The sequence below is a fragment of the Staurois parvus genome, unplaced genomic scaffold (assembly GCF_062004578.1).
Source record: "Staurois parvus isolate SC_StPar_1 unplaced genomic scaffold, SC_StPar_1.0 ptg000299l, whole genome shotgun sequence".
Lineage (NCBI taxonomy): Eukaryota > Metazoa > Chordata > Amphibia > Anura > Ranidae > Staurois > Staurois parvus.
The window spans coordinates 21,172,573-21,191,687 of record NW_028318095.1 but is presented as its reverse complement, the minus strand read 5'-3'; the positions used below and the strand labels follow the sequence as shown (position 1 = coordinate 21,191,687).

The 19,115-nt window shown below is 39.9% G+C and overlaps 1 protein-coding gene and 1 pseudogene across 1 annotated transcript in view; one reads left to right on the top strand and one right to left on the bottom strand.

The window, feature by feature from the left end:
* The window catches only part of PIPOX (pipecolic acid and sarcosine oxidase), a 102,121-nt gene that overhangs the window by 10,977 nt on the left and 72,029 nt on the right, over nucleotides 1-19,115 (bottom strand). Inside the window, exon 4 of the mRNA XM_089682997.1 lies at nucleotides 18,482-18,664. Within this exon, the coding sequence (XP_089539123.1) occupies nucleotides 18,482-18,664 (183 nt within the window). The remainder of the gene's footprint in view (nucleotides 1-18,481; nucleotides 18,665-19,115) is intronic.
* Nucleotides 744-1,803, top strand: LOC149457953 (galectin-12 pseudogene; annotated as a pseudogene).

Below are 19,115 nucleotides of genomic sequence, written 5' to 3'. Positions count from 1 at the left end.
CACTGCATACCACTGCCAAGAGCACTCCGTGATAGGAAGAGAGGCCGGTCACATGAACTTAGCATATGGTATTTGTGAAATGAATGGGGCTTTATTTGCTTTGGAGTACCCATTAAAACAATGCTTAATAATTTGCATTTTTTTTAAAGAAGCTATTACTGCAGAAAGTAGGTAGATCAATTTTCAGAGGGTAATTGACAGGAGGTGGGGAGGCGTTCTGTTGCCTCTTTATCACCAGTTTTAACCTGCACAGCACCACCACGAAGCGCAGAACATGAACCTTTTAAGTGAAAGGGGCAGTTACGGTGTGGCACCAGTCACTTGAATAAGTAAGGTTCAAAGGGTTGAGGCTGTGAAGCAGTGCATAAGGGCAATGGCATGTGTACATCCCCATGCGCAACCTTTGCAGCTTAAGGGGGAGTTGTTGGGGGGGGTCAATAAAAATGGTGTTCATTCGCGTGCTTACCGCACCCCCCCAACTGCAAGTGTAATTGTAAGTGTTAATCTGGCTGCAGTTGAACAAAATCACCAATACATTTTAGGGTGGGAAACAACTCAATTTTTTGGAACTCTCAAATTCACATATAGAAATGTTTTGAAGTTCAGTTTTTTCTATATTTTTGTATACAGCTAGAAAATAAAGAATTAAAAGTTCATTCAAGTTTTATGTGTCCACTTTGTTCCTTTTGAAGAGAGTTACCATCCTTTTCTGTCTATTTCATGGGTGACACACAAACAGCAATATGGGAGAAAGCTGTCAAATGAGAGCCCTCACTGAAAAAATAGCTGTTTATGGAGGGGCTTATGACCTTAGTCATAATTTGTAACTATCCAAAAACTGGCCACACATGGATTGAAATTTGGCCAGTTCAGCAGGGACAGTCCAAGATTTGATCCATGTATGGGTTGACTGATTGTACCCAATCTGACCCATCGATCAACTTAGGTACAACCATTTGTTGGATTTTTTACATTTGATTACTTCCGGTGGCTATAGCCGCTATCGGTAATCATCATGTTCTGTTTGGCTCCCCTCCTGCAGAACACAATAGTGCTGTGAGAGGCATTCCTCCATCAACAATGACTGTGTTGATGGGGGAATCAATCTATGGGCTGCTTAATTATGAAGATTTCACTTCTTGTCCAGGTATCAGGCACCACAAGAAGTGGGAACACCACAATTAAAAGTTTTTAAAACAAAAAGTTTTGGTTGGGCTTGGTATTTAAAGGTTCAACCCCCTTTCCTTCTTGTTGCAGCTGCCTGTCTTCTATCCGATCATCCCCTACGCATGTAAGATATTTGGGGGTCTTTTTCCTGGGCGTATGATCCTCATACAAGGAGGCGTTGACAGCAGTGCAACAAGATTTCAGATTGATTTCCAGTGTGGTTGCAGCACACATCCACGGTCTGATATAGCTTTTCATTTCAACCCCCCCTTTTCTTCTTCAGATGCACACATAATATGCAACACTCTGCACAAAGACCATTGGTTAGATGAGTTAAAGTTTTCAGGAGCCCCATTTAAAAAAGGAAATTCATTTGTGCTCCTCTTTTTCTTCCTTACAAATAAGGTCAAGGTGAGCATTGGTGGACAGCATTTTCTGGATTTCACCTATCGACTTCCTCTGACAGATGTGGATACTCTGGGAGTTTATGGAGATGTCACCGTAAAGGAGATCTCCTTTCTCAGCAGTAATCCCTTTCATGAAGAGATGACTCCATATCCTTTTTGCCCGCCTTTAAAATCTGGCAGGGTAGATCTGGGGCCGTTCATGGAAAGTATTAAACATCAGTGGTGTTAGTGGCTGGAGGAAAACCTATTGAGAGAGGAGAGAGTACCACCATAATTACCAAGAAGATTACCTTGCCTTGGGAGGATCGTCTAAGTGACTTAAAAAGCTTATTGGTCCTGTTGGGCCTTGCCAGAAAGGTGAGGGGGCACTTCAGCTATTTGAGGATTTGCACATATCAGCACAAGCACCTGAATACCACCTGCTTGTGTGTAATGAATTTGTTTTGAGCACAAGTTATTGAATAATCATGGACATTTTTCACAGTTCAGCATTTATGTGCAATAATGAGTAGAGTGCGTTAATATTGGTTTGCAGTGTTTTTCACGGTTCACTGAGCTGAGTATTTATCCCCTGTAGGGATACACGCACTCTTCTGCACCTATTAATGATCCCTCAGGTGAGGATCAGGAGGAAATTGTATGCATAGGCCTTGTTGCTAGTTTATTAAGTGTGGGCTGGCATTTATGTGGGCCCATCACCTACTATTCATTTATATATTTATTTCCTGTATTTTCATGTTATTATAAGATGCACGTATAGCGCTGCACTACTTTCTCATGGTGGAAGGGTAGACTTGCTCTCCAAGTTTTTGTGCCCAATTAGGGAGATTCACCCCTCCAGTACAAATACAGTTGATCATTGTCACCGAGAAAGTGAGGGGAATTGCAACACTTTAGAGCTGCCCACAAAACAAGATCTACCAATGGGCCAAATGTTCTATGACTGTAATTCCCCTCACTCTGAAAAATTCCTCTCATTTCTTGTTGCGTCTCTGGGATAGGAAATGAAATATCTCCAGTGGTACACAGACATCAAAACATAACCAAGCTGTGCAGTGGAATAACGTCCTTACAGGATGTCTTCAACTTACAAGCCAACCTCAATGCTCTGTTTAATTGGGCAACTATGTGGCAAATGAGGTTTAATGTTGACAAATGTAAGGTTATGCACTTGGGGGCTAAGAATATGCATGCATCATACATACTAGGGGGAGTACAACTGGGGGAATCAATGGTGGAGAAAGATCTCGGAGTTCTGGTAGATCACAAGCTTAATAATGGCATGTAATGCCAAGCTGCAGTTTCTAAAGCGAGCAAAATCCTCTCTTGTATTAAAAGAGGTGTAGACTCCAGAGAGAGATATCATATTACCCCGTACAGATCATTAGTAATACCTCATCTGGAATATGCAGTTCAGTTTTGGGCACCAATTCACAAAAAGAACATTGGGGAACTGGAGAAAGTACAGAGAAGGGCAACCAAACTGATAAGAGGCATGGAGGAGCTCAGCTATGAGGAAAGATTAGAGGAACTGAATTTATTCTCTCTTGAGAAGCGGAGATTAAGGGGGGATATGATCTCCATGTATAAATACATCAGTGGTTCATATAGTGAACTCGGCGTAGAGTTATTCACCCTGAGGTCATCACAGAGGACAAGGGGGCACTCTTTACGTCTGGAGGAAAAGAAATTTAATCTCCAAACACGGAAAGGTTTCTTCACAGTGAGAGCTGTGAAAATGTGGAATAGACTCCCTCAAGAGTTGGTTCTGGCCAGCTCAGTGGATTGCTTCAAAAAGGCCTGGATTCTTTCTTAGATACACAGAATATAACTGGATACTAACATTTATAGGTAAAGTTGATCCAAGGATAATCCGATTGCCTCTCGGGGGATCAGGAAGGAATTTTTGCACAGCAGGAGCAAATTGGATCATGCTTTGCTGGGGGTTTTTTTGCCTTCCTCTGGATCAACTGTGGGTATAGGATTATAACTTTTTTTTTTTTTTCTATGGTTGAACTGGATGGACTTTTGTCTTTTTTCAGCCAGACTAACTATGTAACTATAACCCTGCAGGGGTTTTAACCCTTCTCTTCTCCCTTCCTTTTTACCAAGTCGAAAAAAAGTTTGGTCTATACCTACATTTATTATTTAAAATAAACCATGGGTTTGGCGAATTCTTTACTCAGTATGTGATTTTATCTGCTTCTACCATGCCAGTTGATTCTTGTGAAACCTCCCTCCTGTCCTAATGCTGAGGTTTAAACTGAACTAAATCAACATAATATTTTACTGCTTTCCCACTGCCTCACATCATTCAGTATGCTGTAATTGTTTTATTATTACAAAGCCATTGAATCCTATAGATAGTCTGTGATGTTCTCCATAATAATCAGATGATTTGTGCACATTAATAAGAACAAAGGACAGGAGAAGATGAGAGTGAAATGATGGAAAACTTTCAAATATATTCCTGCTTCGTGTGGATTATAATATACAGTCATGAAAGCGTACTGCAATGAGACAGCTTTTGTTAGACTAGATTGCAATATGATGCATAATTATATCATTAGCTATCTGATTTCTGTACCTGAGGCTTTCTAGGCAACACCAAAGTCATATGTATGGCTTGGAGGACACAGCAGAGAAGGCTGTGGAAGAAATTAAAACACATATAACAAATGACTGGAAGACGGAAGGCAGGAGCGTATTTCCGATTCACAGAAACTGCCAAGCACAAGGTTATACTTTGAGTGTCTTCCTGAAAGCTTCTATTTTTATTGGAAAGGAGATTGTTTTATGTATGGAATTCTATAGAAAATATAATAAGTGGTTCATCCTTTCATTTTAAAGCATCATAAGATGTAGGATTAAACAGGAGATCCAGACCATATCATCAGTTGTATGTAAAATGTAAGAGATCATACTGTAAAACATCAGAATAATACAATCCAAGAGTTTTCATCCATTTAAGTGCAGGAACATTTATAAAAAGACTGCTAGGTGAATACCAATACAGTAAGTCTTCTACTATTCGAGTTGCGAACTTTCAAAGATACAAACAACCTCCAAGTTGCAAACTTACAAAGATGTGAACATGCATTCACATGCCAAATCACAAAAGTAGCTCATGTGTCTGCCAGACATTGTCAGCTGTGTGCACCCTCTGCCACAAGCGGTTGTTGTGCTGTGTACTTTACTCTATAGTACAATAGTGTACAGTAGTACAGTGTGGATTTCAAGCCTAGGATGTCTGGAAGCAAACATAAAAGCAGCAGTCTTGTCTGGTCATTCCATGCCAGCCCCTGTATGTCAGCTGTTGTACTGTACTACTTTACCTTTCAAGGTATTGTAAGATTAAACATCCTTTCTTTACAGTATTTCTTGTGTTGTTTTTACGCATTATTTGTGTGAAACGTATTCTAAACCTTACTTTGTTGGACTTACAAACAAATTGGACTTACGAACAAACTCCCAGAACGGAACTCGTCTGTAAGTATTGGACTTACTTTATCATTAAAAATTTTGATCCAAGTGCCTTTAGAAAGCATGTGCTTTGCCCACAAAATGGTTGTTGGCTACATATTGTAATTTATTGTTAGCCTTTGGCCAACTTTTGAGATAATATAGAAGAGTGATATGCCATTAGTGCCCTGAATCCACTCTTTCTGGAATGAGTACATCAAGTTATTTCCAGAATCTTAAAAAAAAAAATAGTTACATGTGGGACCCACAGTATTATAACAATTTTTACCAAGCACACAAAACAATACTTCACAGAGCTTCTAGGAGCAGAAAAAAAAATGCTGATAGCTTCTAGGAGCTTAAAAAATGCTACTATGCATGCAGCCTTAATGCAGAAAGACTTTTACACTGGTTTTACACCTATGCTTTGCAGTAATGAGTGATGACACACTTTACAGGCATTGGTGATCTGCGGTGCTATGCATTTTGAAGTTTACATAATATATCCAATATTACTGTATACACCTAGCAAAAAAAGGAACAAATACATTTAAAATATACTGTTTATATTTTTTTTTACTTCTCACCATACTAAATTATGTACAAAATCATTAGATTTTCAGTATGTTCCTCTGTGAAGTATTGTTTTGTGTGCTTGGTAAAAATTGAGAAGTCACTGCAGTAGGACATCGTACAACTTGCAAGACTTCAAATGTTTCACAGCATTTGTCCTACCAGGCAGACTTTTAAATAGATAATGCAGGAGATGTATTGAAAATCAGTCATGTGTGAAAATTCCATAAAATGTGCTTTTTTCATTTCACTCATCTTAAATTACGGTAAGTGAGATGTAAGGCAAATTATTCCGCAATAGTTTTAATGTAAAAGGCGTAATGCAACCAGACTTGACATGAATGACTTTTATAAATGTAGTAAATTCCCCTACTTTTACCCCACTTAATATTCTGTATACAGTGCTTGTCCTCAGTGTATGCAGGGTGTTAATACATAAAATCAGTTAATCAGCTCAAAACAGAAACACGGAGACTGCAAGAAGCACCACTAGCTGAAATCGCTCATAGACTATAAATCACTTTTTTCTATTTTCTATTACGAGGGGCGTTCAAGTCAAACCGGGACTTTTCATTTTACAGGTATAAGAAGGCATGCTAGCATGGACGTACTGCACGCAGCAGTATGTGGCAAGTGTGTCCTATTACTGGTAGGCGGAACACATGTCGTGGGCCAGTCCAGAGACTGTTAATCAAGATGGCAGACAACAGTGTTAGTGCGTGCATGGAACAGTAGGTGGTGATGATGTTTCTTGTGAAGAAAGGCGTAAAACCCGCAGATATCTACAGAAGACTTCAAGCACAGTATGGCGATGAGACGCTCAACTACATTAGGACATTTGAACGGCATAAACGTTCTAAAGATGGTCGTACGCCCGTCAGTGAAAATCCTGACCATGGTGGTTCCCAACCCACAGCAGTCATTCCTGTGAACATTCAGTGCTTGGAAAGACTGATCCTGGATAATCAACACATAACCTGTCGTGAAATTGCACAAGAGACTAATCTTTCTGTGGGAACAGTGAACACAATAATGACGAAGTGAAGCAGGCTGTCCTGGGATGATTCAGGCGTACTGACAAATCTTTCTATACAAAAGCTTTCCAGGCATTAGTTAAATGCTGGGATGAGTCTATAAATGTAGCAGGGGAGAAAAAAAATGCAGTTTACACTGCTTGAAACTTTTTCTTTTATTATATGCATGCAAAAGTCCCAGTTTGACTTGAACGCCTCTTGTATATTTTTGTATCTTCACATTATATACAGTAGACACATACACAAGGCCAACTTAACCACTTGCCTACTGGGCACTTTTACCCCATTCCTGCCCAGACCAATTTTCAATTTTCAGCGCTCTCATAATTTGAATGACAATTGCGCGGTCATGCAACACTGTACCCAAACTAAATTGTTATCATTTATTTTACACAAATAGATTTTTCTTTTGGTGGTATTTGATCACCACTGGGGTTTTTATTTGTTGCTAAACAAACTAAAACAAACCAAAAATTTTGAAGAAAAAAAAGTTTTTCTTAGTTTTTGTAATAAAGTTTTGTAAATAAGTAATTTTTCTCCTTCACTGATGGGCACTGATAGGCTGCACTGATGGGCACTGATGAGGCTGCACTGTTAGTCGGCACTGATGGGCACTGTTAGTCAGCACTGATGGGCATCAGTGATGGGCACTGTTAGGCGGCACTGATGGGCACTGTTAGGCGGCACTGATGGGCATTGATAGGTGGCACTTATGGGCACTATTAGGTGGCACTGATGGGCGGCACTGATGGGCACTGATAGGCAGCACTGATGGGTACTGATTCAACTGATGGACACTGATTGCCAGCACAGGTGGGCACTGGTGGGCACTATTGGCTGCACTGATGGGGCTACACTGATCACCAGGACACTGATGATCAGTGCCCTGATGATCAGTGTAGATGTCCACCTGCGAAATGCCGCTTACCGGCTCTCCTCTCCTCACACACTGTCAGCATGAGGAGAAGACTGCCGATGACTGGAATTTCCTATTTACCTGGTGATCAGCTGTGATTGGACACAGCTGGTCACATGGCAAAAGTGGCTGTGATTGGCCTGTTCCTTAGTCATGTGATCAGCTGTGTCCAAAGAACTCAGTGATCACAGATCTCACGCAGTGTGCTCCCCAGGGGGTGCGGGGGGGATGTGGTTCTGGGAGAACGTCCATGGACACCCTCCCAGAACCAGCTGACCGTGCTGTAGCCGTCTTTTGACTATAGCACAGTCGGGAACTGGTTAAAGCTGATCTACACTGCATCTGGGCACCACAATAAAAAAAGCTATTTAATTCATTTTTATTATGCAAAGAAAACTCTTCCATCCATCTATGTCTCCATGCTTTATTCTGCTTAAAAATCACTTTGAAAACACCCGTAGCATTTCTGGACGCAGCCATCTTAAGTAAGGGCAGATGCAGCATTTACTTTCTGGAATCCATCTGCCCTAAGCTCAGGCATGCAGGCAGGAGCAGGGGCAGACTGACAACTCATGGAGCCCCCGGGCAATAGGGGATCATGGGGCCCTTGTGTCCTTGCCCAAACTAAAAAAAGCCTATGAAAAAGGTACCAGGGGCATCTCATGGACCCCCTACTGACCCCGGGCCCTTGGGCACTGCCCGAGTTTCCAAATGGTCAGTCCGCCCCTGGGCAGGAGGGTGTGCTTTGAGAAAACCCTCCTCCCCTCATGAAGACTCCTGGGATGTATGACATCATTTGCCTAGGCCTGGGAACCAAGAAGTAACTGAAGAAATGTGAAAATTTTTTTTTAAAACAATCAAATACAATATACTTTCTTACCTATTTACTAATGTTAGCAGCATAAGGATTAGAAAATAGTTCATGTAGATTGAGAGAATGAAGTTCCGCTTTAGGCTGTCCATAAATTGATTGAAATGTGGTCGTTTCAGCAGGGACTAGGCCAATTTCGATCCATCTATGGCTGTTTCCCTCTTGACAGAAGTTGAACAATTGACTTCTGCTAAATGGGACTGATGGAAAACTATTGTCAATCAGTGCCTACAGCCAATCAGCTTCAACCACTGATCAGTGTATTCTGACAGTGGAGGAGTCCCACTGTCGGAATAGAATTACAGAGAGGATAGAATTCCTCCCTTGAGGGGGATGGGGGGGATGCTGCACACAGAAGGTTTTTACCTTCATACTTAGAATGTATAAAGGTAAAACACCTTGAGCCTTTACAACCACTTTAAATGTTTGAGAATTTTTCTTTGTGAGTGTAATATTAATAGAATAATACATTTAATTTTGAGCTTCTCTACTAAAGGATACCAACACTAACAGAAATACGGAGGCTGCCATTGTAACTTTCCCAAAACTGCGAGCTGCCTGCCAGACTCTAGCCTAAGTACTGTGCATCACTGACCTGGGACAAGCATGCAGGTAGTTGAGGAAGAATCAGAGCTTCTCATGGTTATGTTTTTTCTAGGGATATGAATCAAGAAGTATTAAAGTCATATTAACTACTTGAGCTCCAGAAGGTTTTAACTTCTTCATAACCAGGGCATTTTTTTTGCTATTCAGCTACCTTAACTGGCAGTTGCACATACTGTACTAGACGCAAATTAAATTGTTATCTTTTTTTTTCCAAACAAATAGAGCTTTCTTTTGGTGGTATTTGATTACCTCTGTTTTTTTTTAATTTGTTGCAATATAAATGAAAGACTGAATATCTAAAAAAAATATATTTTCTAATTTGTTTCATAAAACGTATCCAATAACATCATATTTTGTCATAAATTTAGGTCAAAATGTATTCTGCTACATGTCTTTGGTAAAAAAAAAAATCCCAATACGTGTATATGAGAAACTATGGTATATATATTTAATCCTGATGTACTAATGACCTATCTCATATCTTGGGGCCCTAAAATTCCAGAATAGTACAAATTCCCCCAAACAAAAAGAAAAAATATGTAAATGTTTTATTCAATTTCTTTAAAATACTTTGAGTTTATTTTTAAACATTTATTATAATGGTTTACTATTTTTTTAACATTCACTGTCATCAGATTTTTTTAGTGTCACCATGGTAACACTACTACTCTGGTGGGATGATCAGGAATTTTTTTTTCTTAGACTTTGTTTGCTGTTACAATGAAGATCATTGTAACAACAAAGTTTTCAACTGTCATGAATGGGTTAACCATTCATGACAGCTGTGATCACTAGTGATCTACGATTGTCTACAGCTAATCACATGGTACAGGATGCTGGGATTGGCCCATGTACCATGTGATACCTGTGCGTCAAGCACAGCACAGTCAACACAGCTGTTATGAATAAATTAATTTATAACAGATTTGTTGACATTGTGATCACATGATCACTGAGCCCTGAGTACTGGGAACCACATTCCGCTGCCCCCTTAGCCTGAGTAGGCAAAATTACTTACATGTACACCACCAGGAATCCTGGCCCCTCCCTCCTTCCGAGAGCCCACACAGCAAGCAGCTTGCTATGGGGGAGCCCAAGCAGGCTCACTCCCGAGCCACTGCTTTGCATGTTCATTCACAGAGTGGTGGCTTTGCCCCGCTCCCTTTCTCTCCTCATATTTGCTCACAGGCTGTAATTGACATCAGATGGAGCCAATGACTTTGGCTGCTGTCTCAGCCAATGAGGAGGGAGAGTCCATGGAGAGCCAAGGGTCTTGTGCACAATGCTGGATCAGGTAAGTATTGGGAGGCTGAGGGGGGGGGGGCTGCTGCACACAGAAAGTTTTTTACCTTCATGCATTCTATATCACCTTGAGCCTTTACAACCACTTTAAATCCTTTGGCTCAACATGACAGCCAGGCAATCAGCATTATCAAATGTGAGTTTACCTATGTCAGTTTGTGTACTTTATCGGTGTTTGCTTCCTTTAAATAAATTCAGTTAATAGGTTTCCTTCCTCGCCACTTTGGAGTTATGTTTTGTGTAGGAGGCACTATATGGAAATTTCTTCACATTTTACAAAGGCGCTCAATATGCTGCCCGTTGACACCTAAAAACTGTCCTCACCTTCCCTCATGGCAGGAACAATTCTGTTTAAATATGAATTAAATTCTGTTTACTGTGTACATCACCACTGACTTGCATTGCCAGTCTACTAGCATATGTATGAGGTTCTGCAGATGGAACTACTTGAAGCATTGTTCATAGGGTGAGATAAACTGAGCAGCAATATGTTTGTATTTGTCTCTGAGTGCCCTCATCTACACAAACATTAGCATAATATCAGCATTGCTCACAAAGTGATTATCTAATTACTATAACAAGCATTATGTCTACGCCTTATGCCTGCTACTGAGACGGCGCACAATGGCCTCTATTCCCAATGTTAAATGTCAAGCAACTTTATAATCATCGCTAATTGTCCATAAATCCAAGAATCTGCAATGTAATTATACTGCAACCCACACACACTCTAACTGAATAGTTTTATATTTTAGTATTAGTCATAGGGGTTATTTACTGTACATTTGGACACAAAATATTGCTAAAACAAGTAAAAGAGAAACCAAAGATGAAAAATGTAGAGTTTAAGGTATAATTAAAGTCTTTTTTAAACACTTTTTTTTTACTTGATTCTACTATTTTCAAGCAAATAAGCACTCCTCAATAAAGCATTTTCTTAATCTATGCGTTAAAGCACTTACAGAGATATAAATAATCCAGCAATGCAGAGCTAAACAAATATACTACTATCTCTGCTTGTGCAATCCCTACCATAAGTTACTATAGTCGCTGGCTCTGCATTGCTCAGTAGCACTTCCTCGAACATCAATTTAGGAAACGCACAATGAGCACGTCGCTTTATCTTTCTCTTTTGGACTACATGTCTTATCATCCCCAACACCTCCTAGATACTGCCTCAAGAGCCACAGTTATTATTTTATACTAGAGTAGAAGTAGGGTTAGGGCTTCTGGAGCACTGAGTAGATATATGGCTGTAGTTCCAGCCTGTAGTGTACATGCAAGAGTGGCTCCATGGAGCTCTGCAAGACAGTGGAGCCACCATAAAACAAGAAACAAAGGGAGAGAATGTGGAACTTAAGCAATGGCAGGCTGGGCATGGAAGGCCCGTGTTAAACAAGGTATGTGCTGAGGTTAGCAGCATTAGCAGGGTTTATTAACACACCAAATTGCTTGCTGTGAGGGCACCCAACAGGAGGTAGGGGCCAGGAGCACTGGCAGGGGACCTGAGAAGAGGAGGATCTGGGCTGCTCTGTGCAAAAATATTGCACAGAGCAGGTAAGTATAACATGTTTGTTATTAAACCCCCGCCCCCCCCCCAAAAAAAAACAAGACTCCTAATATCACTAAGTCATACCCTTCATTGGGTACCTTAAGTTTTTAAAGATGCAAACTTTTGGGATGTATAAGATCGTGTCTTCAGACTTTATGCATGTACAGTCTGAAGAAGACATCAAGGAAATTTGCAAATTTTAACCACTTCAATACTGGGCACTTTCATCCCCTTCTTGCTGAGGACAGTTTTGATCTTCCAGTGCTGTCACATTTTGAATGACAATTGCGCGGTCACGCAACACTGTACCCAAATTAAATTTTTATCATTTTAATAAACAGATAGAGAAATGAAAAAAGACAGAAAATTTTGGGGAAAAAAAGTTTTTCTGAGTTTCTGTTTTAAAACTTTGCAAATAAGTAATATTTCCTTTTTCATTGATATGCGCTGATGAGGCAGCACTGATGGGCACTGATTAAGAGGCACTGATGAGGACCTGAAGCTGTGCAGTTATGTGACCGCTAGGGTAAAAAACTAAGAAGGTATTTACTCTGCTTGCTATTACAAATGGTGTGTGGCAGTCATAAATGCAGAGGGCAGGAAACATTTACTTAGTAGATATACTTTCCTTCTTCCTTAAGATAGCCAATTGTGGTGTCCATTTATGAACCAGCGGTAATAGATCGCTGCTCAGTTCTCCGGCATTCTTGGAGAACACAGTTCTCCTGTGAATGCAGTTTATGAAGCAGTTCTCCAAATGAAGGGAGAACGGTCTCCAAACGCTGAAGAACGGTCTACAAACTTTGGAAAACGGCTCATTTTACTATAATCTCGCGAGATTACAGTAAAAGATCAGTTTACTAAGCCGAGGTAAATTATCTCTGCTTAGTTTTCGGTCCCTCTGATTCTCCAGCTCTGGGCTGGAGAATCTGGAGGGAGAACACAGATCTCCAGAGAAGGGCTGACATAATCTCCTGAGTGTCATAAACTGTGAATGACCAGAGAATAGCTGAGATCTGTTGAATCGCAGCTATTCTCTGTGTCATAAACGGACACCTAAATGTATAATTTAACCACGTACCCTCCAGGGGATTTTCCCCCCTTTCTGACCAGGCCAGTTTTTGTGTTACTGCGCTGAGTTACTTTAACTGACAATTGCGCGGTCATGCAATGTTGCGTCCAAATTAACTTTACATCCTTTTTTTTCACAAATTGAGCTTTCTTTTGGTGGTATTTGATATCCTGTGTTTTTTTTATTTTTTGCACTATAAAAAAAAAGGCTGACAATTGTGAGAAAAAAAAACTATATTTTTTACTTTTTGCTATGAAACATGTCCAGTAAAAAAATTTAAAAATCTAATTTTATTATAAACTAACACCAAAATGTATTCTGCTACATGTCTTTGCTAAAAATAAATCCCAATACGTGTAAATCCATTGGTTTATGTGAAAGTTATAGCGTTTACAAATGGCGGTATAGATACTGGAATTTATTGTTCTTTACTAATAATGGCATGATCAGCAACTTATAGCAGGCATTCTGACACTGGGGGGAAATGACTTGGTGTCACTGACATTCCCAGTGACACCAATACAGTGATCAGTGCTAAAAAAAAGCACTGACACTGTACTAATGGCACTGGGCAGGAAGGGGTTAACATGAGGGGCGATCAAAGGGTTAACTGTGTGCTGGGAGTGTTTTACTGGGGGGGTGGTGTGTTGGTGCTTCACTGTAAGGACACTGCTCTGGATGGATGTGCTGTGCACAGCCATCCAGAGCAGTGTGCCCGGGCCGACAGGCAGGAGGGCTGTTAGTAAACAAAGCAGCCCTCCTCCCCGTCAAAGATCCTTGATAATCACTAGGTGCCGGCAGGTAATCACCGGAAATGCAAAATCACGTTTATCTCCTATAGGGTGGTGGGGATGTGGTTAAACTGCACACTTTCTGCAGTATTTGATGATTAACGTGGTACAGTACTCTAATGTTGCCACAATGGAGCTCAGCGACACTGTAAAATACACATGATCCAAAAGCTCATTTGTCCAGATTTTACATTGAATTTACTAAACTCTCTCCTATTTACCCAAAAGACCCATTCCATTTGTATCCCATTGACACGTCTTTGCAAAGAACAGAGATTTGCTATGGACTAGAAGACAAAATGCATTATGTAGCACAAATACATTCAGAAGCATTCTATGAAAACTTCCAAACCAGAGTTTGAAGATTCTGCTTTACAATTAAGAGGTCAACAATAATTTCACAATTCATTATTGAACTCCGACTTTTTTTATTATCTCTTGTGAAGAGGCGTATTTGCTGGAGTGTTGGAGCTTGAAACTGATAGTTACCAAAGGTCAACGGTTAGCAAGTATTACTAGTCAGACTCGCTAGTCACAGCAAACACAGATGCCAGCAGGGCACGTCCTTCACATATATGCTGGAAGCTCACAAAGAGTAAAACAATTTGTTATGTCAATTCAATATTGAAGAAAGCCAGCTAGGTTAATGTTTACTGGATATGTATGTGCTAAAATAGAAGCTGGTGCAGACTGCTGTGCTATGCTAATAAAGCTACAATCACACTTAAGCGGCTGGTTGGAGGTGCTGGAATCGCAGCTGTTCCCGCACCCAAAACCACCAGCAGCCAAACTGCGCTGCTCTTAAAGAAGCATGAAGCTGCCATTCATTCTTAATGGCACCCCCACACATCTCAACCGGCAACATGTTTGCAGGTGTGGAAATCGCAGAGAAATCGCATGGTGCAAAAGCACCATGTGATTTCCCCATGGCTGTGTTTTGAAAAAGATGCAAGCACCTTTTTTGTAGGAAACGCAGGCACAGCAGCCCATTCAAACCTGCACAGATGTGAACCTAGAATTTCCAGGATGCTTAACAGCTTAACAGGGCCACAAAGACAAGTTAGTAAAATACTATATATATTTTTTTTAATTGCCAAAAAGTGAAATAAAATGTATCATTTTACCTTGTCTTACATATGTTTAACAAGATCATATTTAAAATCCAATTGAAGTCAGTTAGATAGAAGATTTACTAACAGCCTCAATTTTCATTAGCCTTACCTCTACTTTTTTCTTATAGTAGTTGTGATGTGTGTCTTAATGACTGTGCAATCCAATAGGTAGTTACATAGTTAGTCTGGCTGAAAAAAGACAAAAGTCCATCCAGTTCAACCATTAAAAAAAAAATTTATAATTCTATACCCACAGTTGATCCAGAGGAAAGCAACACAACCCAGCAAAAAGCATGATGCAATTACTAGAGTACCATGCTACCCAGTACACTACATAATCTAACAAACACTTTCCCTCACTGTCCCCAGCCACTATGTGAGGATAATTGTGTTGGAGGCTGTAGTCCCTCATTTATACAAACACAGAGTTCTGGAGTGTGAGAGCAGGGACAGCATTTTCATTTAAAGAAGAAAAAGTATTTCATGGAATTCCATGGTAAAAAACATCAAGCAAAAAAAAAAGCGTCTCTAAAAAAGCAACAAGGGTATGCGCCTCACTTGGGCTTTAAGAAAAGCATGATAAGATACAGAAAATAACACTCAAATATCTGAATTACAGTCTAGAATATTTTGAGATATCTTGTCACATTTATATAATGTACAGTACATCCACATAAAATAGCCCTGAAGCAGTTTTAGAAACAAACAACCCTTGGAGGAGGCTAAACTGGGGCCAGAGCCTTTTTTGCCTCTTCATCTCTTGGGCCATCTCTTGTACTTTACAGGACCAGGCTGTCAAAATAGCTCTACCAGTGTAATCAGTGGAGCTGAGACTTACCTCTAATTCATAAGTCATAAAATGAGTGTTATGTGTACGTTGTATTTAAAAGGAAGAAAAAGTAAAAAAAAAATGAAATTTATCAGTTATTAACTCTTGGTTATCAATAAATCATTTGTTAACTTCTTCATCTCCTTACTCTTAAACATTTTGTTTACAGTACACTTAGTTTTTGTGGTACTATAAAACATTTTTTGTACCAGAAATATAACTTTTGTTCTTTATAAAAAGGAAAAATCATAAGATAAAGTTTGATCTGTTGATGAGCTATGGGCTACCTTAGTTCTAAGATGGAAGCAAATATTTTGTTAATCATAGTGTTAATGAAATTCTGATTCTTTTTAACCATGCCTGTTGCGGCTAAACACCACTGGTTTAACTACGTCACAGGACCCCCAGTTCCATCCCGTTCAGCTGTAGCCTTAGGGTCTGTGGACAGCAGCTGTCATTTTGGCACCTTGTGCTGGCTTAGCCACTGTATATTTGGCATCTTTGCTTTGGATGCAAAAGACCTTGTCCTGGCATTGATAATAGTTTATACTTAAACTGTTCCCACGCATATGCTCCTTTCCTGATGATTTGGAAACTCCATCCCCTTATATAACCTCACACCAATTCCAATCATGCCATAGTGTGCGCAGAAAAGGGATCCATTGCAAAATATACTGTATATGGGTCGGAAGAAGGGCATTACTATGATGGAGTTCAATCATGTGCCCCCTTGTGCAAGGATCACTTTTGTGCAGCAATCTATATTTATTAATCAGATGTAATCTTTCATCTGTCTAATCCCCTTAGCTCATACATTCATGTGCCATAGATACAAATGGAGAAACAGAAAAAGGGCGCACCGACACAACAAGACATATGATCCAAACAACATCTGAGTCCATACGATGGAACCCTGGATGACCAACTGGCTAACGCATTTCGAGGACATAACCTCTTCCTCAGAGCCAACATTGGCTCTGAGGAAGAGGTTATGTCCTCGAAACATGTTAGCCAGTTGGTCATCCAGGGTTCCATCGTATGGACTCAGATGTTGTTTGGATCATATGTCTTGTTCAGTTTGACATGCCTGTGTTATTATGTCCATTGTGAGTATGATGCCTATTTTTGTTTCTTTAATAAATTATTTTAAACGATAATGCACTAGGTCGATGCGCCCTTTTTCTGTTTCTCCATTTGTATCCAGTGTATTTGGACCACCCCGGTCTGTTGAGGGCAGCAAGCAGTGCATATTCCAGAAAATTCCAGAACATTCCTATTGGGTCTACTGAGTCCTTTCCTAGCGCAGGAGTAAAGTGTTTGTTGTGTTGGATTCATGTGCCATAGTCTGCATTCACTGTCCTACACCGTATATACCCATTAGTATGTGTCCAATATATTGGTTTGCAAAAGACAAAAGACATTAAATTGTTATAAGGCAGGTTATTTACCAGGGGAGAGGATGAATGCATGACATAATGACAATGGCTAGTGGAAAAGTGGAAGAACAGCTTTTATAGTGTGATAGGACCATATTGCACTGTATGAAATCAACTGTCACAGCAAAACTTTCTAACTGCAGCATGTCCACAGTATTTTACTGGTTGCTAAAGCGTCATCCAGCACAGCTTTAGATAAATGACCCTGTTGTTTTTATATCAAGAATGTTCATAGAAAGGGAAAAGTAATCCCTAAAGGTAGATGGAAATTGACAGGCACACACCACTTGGGTTCTGTATGGTTAGTTAGAAAGAAATTCAGGGCTGCTGAAAAAGGACTTGGCGAGAAATATGAGCTGTTTGTTAGTGGAGGAGATTCTAACATTGCAATGATATATATCGCCCTAGGGAGGATGACAATTCCAGAAATCTTTTAACTGCATTTCTCTTTCAAAGAATCATCTAGTATATTAAATAGAAAGGAAGGACAAAATTCCACTGCCTGCTGGCTTCGGGAGAACATTTCATTAATGTATTAATAGTTTAACTATAGTGACAGTTATGTATACATTATACCTGCATTCATTAACCATTCTGCCCCATTTTCCCCTGCAAATTTCCAGCAGTAGCAATGCAGGCCAATACAAACAAAAATCTTGGGTGATCAATCTATTATAAGTAGTGAATGTAGTAAGTGCAGCGATTGAAATAAAGAGCACTGAAGGAGTGAATAATGGATACGTTGATTATTCACTGGCTTATAAAATTGCCCGCCAGCATTATGACACCCACTGGTATCTTTTCAGCATATTGCCTGACTATCGCAGGCTTTCGGCTCTAGGAAGCTAAGGTAACAGATCTCAATAACAGAGTTTGAAGGTCCTTTGGATCATATGTTGTTTTCCTCGGGATTTGACACTAGTGACTGTTGATTGTTTTCAGTAATTTCTTTTAGAGCTGATTCACACATGTGCATTGCGGATTGAAGCTCAAGTTTCACAGCTAACTAACACAGAAGTTGTACAGGAGTTCAGGTCAGGTTTACATCAGGTTCAGGACAGGATCAGGTCAGAATTTTATCCTGTTCACACATGTGCAGTTTAGAAACGGTTCAAATAGAAGTCAATAGTCTGTAATCTGCACCTGAATTGGACCGCATTGCTCAGAAATTGGACAGGACACTTTTTCAATCCACACTGAATCCGCACTGGTCGTGCACCGTACATATGTGAACAGGCACCATAGGAAGCAATGTTATTTCACATGTCATGAGAACTGGATGCGGTTCCTCATCTGCATTTACAAATAGTTATTAACCACTGCCAATTATTGTCCTATAAGCAATTCTTACCTTTAATGGTAGCTCAAGTCCAAGGGGAGACAGGACCTTCTGGGCCCATGGCCCTGCTGTAATCACTATATTTTTAGCTTCATAGATCTCAGAGGTAGTTGTCACTCTAACCACTTGCCCAGGCTGAATATGCTTTACCTTTTGCGCATCTTGGATCACCCCACCCATTCGCTGAAATTGCTCCTGTGAAAAAACAAAAGAGAAACACTGGAATACAAAGTTTCCAAAAAAAGGTTGGCTGGTGAGTGTCTATTGCAGGCATAAATGTGACATTGTTAGTCAATCCAACTTAAATCCATGATTACCAGTGTAGGTGTGATCACAGTGTTTGCATGCAATGTACATTTTTCTGTCCTGATGTCTTAAATTAAAAAATAGGTGTATGAAGATTAACTTTATGTTTTGTTATTATTTTTGTTTTTATATGGCTTCTATACCAGTGGTTCTCAACCTCAGTTAGACTAGGGCCCAGTAAATTCTTCAAAAATCATCCATGCCCCAACAATTAAGAAAAAGTTTATACTCATACAATAAAAGGAGAATGCAGAATCTGTGGCTTGGTGATTGTGATCTACTGAGATAGAAAGATATTTTAGTACTACATATTATAAAAATATCAGTATTAGAAGGACTT